Source organism: Artemia franciscana, chromosome 19, assembly GCF_032884065.1.
Source record: "Artemia franciscana chromosome 19, ASM3288406v1, whole genome shotgun sequence".
Taxonomy (NCBI): Eukaryota; Metazoa; Arthropoda; class Branchiopoda; order Anostraca; family Artemiidae; genus Artemia; species Artemia franciscana.
In genome coordinates, this window is record NC_088881.1 from 9,071,398 (window position 1) to 9,080,126 (window position 8,729).

General features: G+C 35.1%; 1 protein-coding gene across 1 annotated transcript in view; it reads left to right on the forward strand.

Annotated features, from left to right (window-relative positions):
• Window positions 1–937: 937 nt before the first annotated feature.
• The window catches only part of LOC136039060 (peroxisomal multifunctional enzyme type 2-like), a 55,772-nt gene continuing 47,980 nt past the window's right edge, over window positions 938–8,729 (forward strand). Inside the window, exons 1-2 of the mRNA XM_065722545.1 lie at window positions 938–1,022; window positions 6,772–6,909. Of these exons, the coding sequence (XP_065578617.1) occupies window positions 938–1,022; window positions 6,772–6,909 (223 nt within the window). The remainder of the gene's footprint in view (window positions 1,023–6,771; window positions 6,910–8,729) is intronic.

An 8,729-nucleotide genomic window follows, 5' to 3' on the forward strand; every position in this document is an offset into this window, starting at 1 on the left:
TAAAGGGATAGGGAACTGCCATTTTCTGCCGTTTACTGAAAATTTTGGCCCAAATGGTAATTTCTTTTTATAAAGAAAACACTGAAAAAATTGGCAAATTATACAAAATATGGGGAATTCTCGAAAAATTCAGAATTTAGAAAAAATCTGAAATGTCAAACTTTCACATTTCATGCTCAAATTTTTTTCAAATTTCTCTGAAAGATCCTTTGACCCTTTCTCCATCCCTGTATCTAGATATACTATATTGCTTAAATTGAGACTATAGAACCCTTTTTAGTATTTACAGTATTTTCGAAATTAAATATTCTTGTGTTAAACCATTTTTTTCTGAATTAACCATTTTTATCAGTAAAGGGGTTGTCCCCTCCTCAACACCTCGCTCTTTACGCTAAAGCTTTTTTATGGTTTTAAAAATTAGAGTTGTGACAAAGAGTCAAACTTTAGCGTAAAGAGTGTGGTGCTGAGGAAGGGACAATCCCTTTACTATACGGAATAATTTCTGTTCGTTTTAAGTTTTAATGTCGCTCCTTACTTTCAGTTAAAAAAAATTTTTTTTCATTTAATACTTGACTGAATCGCTCCTGAACAATCCGAGTTGTTAGTCCCTTTGTGTAATTTATGCATTCTCACACGCTCCGATTACAGCTGGATCTAGTCTTTTGAGGGGAATTTTTGACTTCGGAACACAAATATGTAAAGTATTTGAAGAGACTGCTGGCCAGGAAGTATATAGAAATAAGTTTCTGATTGTGGAATAGAAATTTTTTTACTACCCCACAACAACAGTGTCAAGTATAGCAATCTAGAATGCAAACTCGAAACAGGTTTTATAATTATTTTGGAATTATTTAATTGTCAACAATTCAAATAATTTTCGGCTTCAAGATTTGATTAGATCAAAATATTCACCAGATTTTTATTTATTTCTGTTGACATGAACACCGTTAAAATCACTAATTCAGGAACGTCAGGCAAACTCCAAATGTTTAACATGGGAGGTATAGGAAGATTCTTTGAGAGTACGTCCTGCCTTACCTGTCTAAGACCATAGGTAGGCGTGACTTGCTAAAAGATGGCAAACAAATAGTAGTCCAATAAGAGGGACACACATACTCCTGCCATTTTACCTGCGCCAAATTAACCAAACACTCGGGAAACTATAGGTTCTATCACTATCTTAGCTCTATGACTATCTACCTTGGTTCTACTGCTATAGTAATGACGCATGGAAGGATAACAGATACACATATCTATTAACAAATGAACTAACATCATTTTAATACAATCCTATTAAGGGGGGGATTAATGCCAGGTTTGCTTCTTACTCAGTTGGACCATATGTCTAAGCTTTCTCCTGGTCATGACTTGATGCCCACAGCTATTTCATTTTGACTCAAAATTCCGTTGATTTTTGAATTAAAATTCCCATAAAGTTTCATCCCGATCTCTCCACTCTAAGTGTTTTCCAAGATTTCCTGTTTCCAAGATATCTGTTTCCCCCCTCCAACCTCCTATGTCTCTGGATCCAGTTCGAATTGAAAATGGAGCATCTGAAACATAAGATATTTCTATGTATCAAGTTTCATTAAGATCCGATCACTCATTCTTAAGATAAAAATACCTCAATTTTCATGTTTTCTAAGATTTCCGGTTTCCCCCTCCAACTTCCCCCAATGTCATCGGATATGGCCGGGATTTAAAGTGACAGCTCTGAAGCACAGGATTTTTCCAAATATGAAATTTCATTAAAATGTGATCGCCCGTTCGAAAGTAACAAATACCTCATTTTTTTCTAATTTTTCTGGATTACCCCCCCCCCCCTCACCAACTCCCCCAAAGAGTTTGGATCCAGTCCGGTTATGTCAGTCACGTATTTTGGAACTGTGCTTACTCTTCCCACCGAGTTTCATCCTGATCTCTCCTCTCTAAGTCTTTTCCAAGATTTCCGGTCCTCCCCCCCAACTGCTCCCAATGACACTGGACCCGGTCAGGATTTAAAATAAAAGATCTGAGTTACGAGTTCCTTCTAAATATTAAATTTCATTAAGATCCGATCACTCCTTCGTAAGTTAAAAATAACTCGGAAATTTGAAAATTTTTCCAATTTCTCTGAAAGATCCTTTGACCCTTTCTCCATCCTTGTATCTAGATATGCTATATTGCTTAAATTGAGACTATAGAACCCTTTTCAGTATTTACCTAATTTTTGAAATTAAATATTATTGTGTTAAACTACTTTTTGTGAAATAACCATTTTTATCAGTACTATTTGAACAATCTGAGGAATTCAAATACAGTTGGTTATCTGTCAGGTAGTGTTGTTTGTTCTAAAAAGCAAACAAATGTTCTATTTATTGATTTAAAAAATAAAAACTTGCTTGTTTTCCTTTCACTTAGACAATTACATAAGTTTATTTACTGGCAGGCTATCCTTTTTAATTCAACTAAATTTATTACAAACAAAAATAAACATCAATTAAATTATTATTTTAGACTCCCAAATTACTGTTATAAATTAAATTACTATAAATATAAATTAAATTAATAGACTCCCAAAAAAGTAACAGAAAGACATGTTGTGTGGTGCTGGAATACAAAAAATTGTAAACAAATGAATCATAAACTAAAAAAAGTAGAAAACACAGAAAAAAAATTGTCCGATCTCCCATCAGACCATTCTATAATAATAAAATAATAAAAAAGGAAAAAAAAAACAACTATAAACCCCTACCTAACAAATACCTCTTTAACTTAATTCAAAACGTCTTTATCTGCTCAGCTGCCTGTATGTTTTTCAGAACTAAGTCCCACACAGGACCTGGATAGGGACTAGACCTAGATAGGACACAGAGAAACAAGACCAGGTTCTACATTTATACAGGAAATCTATATTAATGAAGTTCGTACATTAAACTGTAATATACGGAATTACGGCTCGATTTTCGTTACATAAATAGGCTAATAAAATTGGGAGGCAGATTTAGTTGTTCCCCACGAATCTCTCCAGTCTGTTAGTTGAAAGTTTGATGTGCCGTCGATGGCTGTTTTCTGCAAGTAAACACTTGCCTCATTCTCAAAACAAATTTACCTCATTTTCTTGAGCTTTTTCGTATTGTACCTCCTATTGCTTAGCTAGCAAGACAGACACGAAAGCACACAGCTTGGTCCAATTATCTTAAGGCTGGCAACCCGAGAGCATAGTACTTGAAGAACAGCTTCATCCACCGTTGCACTTCAATCTGGAATGATCTTCCCGTGGAAGTTATTCTCAAATTTAGCCAGCAAGACAGAGACGAAAGCACACAGCTTGGTCCAATTATCTTAAGGCTGGCAACCCGAGAGCATAGTACTTGAAGAACAGCTTCATCCACCGTTGCACTTCAATCTGGAATGATCTTCCCGTGGAAGTTATTCTCAAATTTAGCCAGCAAGACAGAGACGAAAGCACACAGCTTGGTCCAATTATCTTAAGGCTGGCAACCCGAGAGCATAGTACTTGAAGAACAGCTTCATCCACCGTTGCACTTCGATCTGGAATGATCTTCCCGTGGAAGTTATTCTCAAATTTAGCCAGCAAGACAGAGACGAAAGCACACAGCTTGGTCCAATTATCTTAAGGCTGGCAACCCGAGAGCATAGTACTTGAAGAACAGCTTCATCCACCGTTGCACTTCGATCTGGAATGATCTTCCCGTGGAAGTTATTCTCAAATTTAGCCAGCAAGACAGAGACGAAAGCACACAGCTTGGTCCAATTATCTTAAGGCTGGCAACCCGAGAACATAGTACTTGAAGAACAGCTTCATCCACCGTTGCAACTTCGATCTGGAATGATCTTCCCGAGGAAGTTATCCTCAAATTTTCTCTTTAGAATATTTTAAAAGAAGATTCAAAGCTCATCTAAAAACCTAGATAAAAGGCTAGCGGCAATCCAGGTATTTAATCATACATGGCGCCGTGAATTTAGGAATAAGAAAAATAGATTATTCTCCCCGACAATTCCCTCCCCACTGACAATTACCATTCGAGAAATTCCCCCACATGTAAGATTGAGCAGCCAAAGGGAAAGTATGACAAAATACAATAATGAAGAAAAAAAAGAGACCATGGAAAAGAAATAAGTTATAGTACATAAAGTTGGGAAAGTTCATAGTGCAAAAAATCCTGTGGTATTTCATTATTTTTATATTTGTAATTTATTTTCGTTTTTTGGGGGCTGGTGGTTGAGTATTTTATAATGGGGTGAAATAAAGGTTACAGAAGTTAATTTGCTTGCTTATTTGAAATAAGGAGCGCTGTCAATCCTAAATTTTCTTGGGTCTGAATTGGAGTCGGACCCAGGAACTAAACGATTTAATTTAAACTATTGAAATTAAATTAAAAAAAAATTTCGCCTTAAAGGTGTTTCAAGTGAGAAAATCTTCTTATGCTTGCCTAATTAACGCGTTCTTAATTGCAAGAGGTAAATTGGTATCATCCACTATAGATGTTGAAAAAACTAAAACACATAAGATAAAAAAAATAGATTGTATAGGATGTTCTACAACATATATTCTGCCTCTATTTTGGAACATAAATATAATTTTTTTTCCGGAGGGGAGTTAGCCAGACACAGACGAGATGTAGAGAATAAACTTTGTGTATGAAAAAAAGAAGAAAAATAAGGGTTTCTGAAGAGATTGCTCAGTAAAAGGAATAACGTTTTCAAACAGTTCGTGGTAACGAACCGTAAGTAAGAATCGACCCGGCTCAATAGTAAGTGAAACTCTAGAAAACAGAATTTTAATACTAATAGACACATCAAAAGAATCAGATTTTTATGCTGATTTCAAATATATAAGTTTCATCAAGTTTAGTCTACGAGTTAGGTGCCGTTATTTACGAGTCTGAGGAAATTTGCCTTATTTCCGGAAATTTCATAGAATCTTAATGAAAATCACACCATCAAATTCAGCGTATTAGAAAACCCTATTGTAGAGGTTTCAAGCTCCTGTCTGCAAAATGTGGAATTTTGTAGTTTTTGCCAGAAGAAGATCACAGATGCATGTTTATTTGTTTTTTTCCCCAGGTGTGGTGGTATTGACCCAGGGGTTCTAGCATATCGCGAGAGGGCTCATTCGAACGCAAATTAAAATTTCTAGTGCCTTTTTAGATGACCAAAAAATTGGAGGGCAACAAGCCCCCCTCCCACGCTCATTTTTTCCCAAAGTCACCCAATCAAAATTTTGAGATAGTTATGTTGTACAGAATGGTCAAAAAATTCGGATCAGATTCGGGGCAGAGGGCTACGTGGGAGGATATTTTCATGAAGTAATTTTTCGTGGGGAAAGGGAATTTTTCATGAAGGGCGCGCCGGTTTTCCCAGCATTATTAAAAAAAATGACCAGAAATTAAATGAAAAAATAAGTTTTTTAACTGAAAGTAAGGAGCTATATTAAAACTTAAAACAAGCAGAAATTATTACGCATATGAGGGGGCTTGCCCCCTCGTCAGCACCTCTCTCTTTACGCTAAAGTTTTTTTTTGTACTTTCAAAAAAGGTATTTATTCGAATTAAACAGCCTTTGTGATTCAGGGGTCATTCTTAAAGAATCGGAACAAAATTCTAACTTTAGCGTAAAGAACGAGGTGATGACAAGGGGTTGAACCTCCTCATATTTGTAATAATTTCTTTTTAGTTTTAAGCTTTAATATTGCTCCTTACTTTCAGCTGAACACGCTTATTTTTTTTTTTATCTAATTCATTATCGCTTCTGTGAGTTTTTGCTGAAAAATATAGGTTTCGAGTTTGAATTGGGCTTTTTTTGCGCAAGTTGCTCAAGAAATTGTATCGAAAGTTCAAGAAAAATAAATCCTTATGCTGAGGTCCGACCCAATGGAAATGAAATTTAAATAAAATTGAAATGAAATTTAAATATTGCTTTTGCTTAGTGGTTTTATTTATTTTGTTTACTTTTGTGTAATATTTTTTTAGTGTATGTTATTGATCTTTATTAGTATTCCTAATCTAAATATTGCTTAAAAACTCGCCCAACCATATCTATTTAACAAAAAATTTCAGAAAATTTCTCGAGGAAATACTCAAATCGAACATGGATTAATCAATTTTCTGCTGACTTAGACTTGCGCATTAACAATCAATGGAAATTTGGCACGCTAGATTTCCCAGTGTTATTTAAAAACGATCAGAAATTAAACAAAAAAGTAAGTTTTTTGAAGTGAAAATAAGGAGCAACCTTAAAACTTAAAACGAGAAGAAATTATTACGCACATGAGGGGGCTTGCTAACCTTCTCCTCTCTAAAAAAATTCCAAGTCACCTTGCTTTATGGTCACTTCCACACTGACTCCTTACCTTAGACCTTAGATCCTCCAGAGCCAGAGGTGGCGCATAGGGCGTCCACGAAACCTCCCCAGACATCTCGGAGCTGAGCTGCAGCCGTGACGTCCTCCCACTGTGGTTGAAGTGACATCTCTGCATTAACACTATTAACGTTTAACATATAACGCATTAACATACCATTACACCGTCTCAAGTACCTAATATTAGGTCTAAGATAAGTATTCATTAACAGATTGGTTGCAAATTTTACCGCAGTAGAATTCTAGTTATACCCAAGAATATTGGTAACTTACAAATGTGGGAACTAGCGCTGGTGTAAAAAAAACCTCAACCCAATCTGACAATTAAATAGAGAACAAAAATTGAAACATCGAATACTGCCATCTTATCTTTGTAATTGATCTTTATTAATAATAGCATTTTCACAGGTCTTGGAAAGGAATATGCTTTACTGTTTGCATCTCGTGGGGCCGCTGTTGTAGTGAACGACTTGGGAGGGAGCTTCAAGGGCGAAGGCTCTGACAAAAGGGCTGCTGATCTAGTGGTTGACGAAATCATAAAAGCAGGTAAAATTTATCATTGACCCTTTTCTGTTTTGTTTGTAGTGTTGTCAATGATTGAACACATTTTTATCCCCCCCCCGGAACATAAGGCTCCATTTCTTCATTAGAAGCCTCTAGAGAGGCTTCAAAATGGTGAAAGGGAAGGTTCAAGGGCGAGGGCTCTGGTTAAAGGATTGCTGGTGTAGTAGCTAATGGAATCAGTAAAAAAGATAAAATTTATCATAGACCTTTCTAAGTTTTATAATCAGTGTTGCATATTTTTGTTATGTTATCTAGGGGGGGGGGGGTCTGGAGGACGATTACCTCCTTGCCTCTCCCCAATTGGTAACCCTGATTTTGTAGATCAGTTAAGAGTATATGAAAAGCATGTAATAAACCAATAAAGCCAAAACACCACAATAATTGTTAAAATAGGAAAAGCCGGCTAAGATTAAAAGAATATTTGGAATATAAATGGGTGAATACAATGTGAAACCTAACTAAAATGGAAAAATAAAAAGGAGTTAGAGTATTTTGTAAGAAACAAAAAAGGATAATTCCTGAATGTTTAGAAGAATATTCCGGAAATCAGCGACGAATAGTAATAAACAGAAATTTATACTGAGTTTCGTTTTCACATTCACCACTGTATCAGGAAATTAGGGGTCAGTCGTTACACATGGATTCAGGCTGGAGAAAAGAATTTATTTTAGTAAGGAGGGGGAAGGCTTTTCAGGTTGAGGGCTCTGGCTAAAAAGTAACCACAGGTTATTAGCAAATATTTTCAGATAATGTAAGAAATTTTTAGGAAATTTTGTATAAAATTGACCTGAATTTTATCTCGCACGTATATTCTTGCTGCACTTAAAAAAACAAGGTGACACAACCTTTATTTGAAAATAAATATTTAAAACCTAAAAACACCTCTTTCTTTTTCCTAATCTGGTTTTTCTCAGAAAACCTTCCAATTACTGATCTTATTTGGCTTTTTTAATCCCATGTTGGTTTTGATTATGGTTCAGTTGTATATTGTATTACTAACTTATTTATTTTGATGTTTTCTTTTATTGTTTTTATCGTGTTTTCGTATTTGATGGGTCTTCTTTTGTCTTTTTACAGTCTTTTGTTTCCACTCCTTTTTTTTTTTTTTTTTTAGTTCGAACCTGATGACTTCAGATATGTAGACTACGGTGTACATTTGTGGCAGGTGTGCTACAAGAATGCCATTTTATTCCTCAAAACTGAAAAATATATATTTTTTTTATTATTAACAGAAATAAGATAAGATTGACATCAACAAGGTAAGTTAGTCGTATTTTACAAGACGAGTGAAAGACTGAAAAAAAAAAATAAAAAAAAATCCAAAAAATCATGATATGTATAAAAACAAGGAGATTATAAGTATTTACAAAAAGGAACCACAAAATAAAAACATAAGAATTATAATTGCATGAAATAAATCCGTTTTTTTTCTCGTTAAATAGTTCATGTGGGTTTTGAGGTCTGTTGGGTCAGCGCGAGGCTTATAAATCTTACAGCCATGTTGACCGTTCAATTGTAATGGTACTTTTACAGTTTAATTGTTTTTTCTTGGCATTTTAGCCTGTTTTTTGTCGTGAATAAGCTTCTTAACGGGGTTTCTGGCTATTTTTCTGGGTCGACGCTCATAAAAACTTCATACTAATTCTCACCATTGTTTCTTTTGTATCTGTATTATCGCTTTCTAATCCCCCTATCTCGGGAACGTTGACAGAACCTTATTTGCTTCTGCCAATGTAGGAAAAATCATATTCAACATTGTTGCTGTACAGCAGAATTGAACAGCTAATCCTTATTTTCACTGT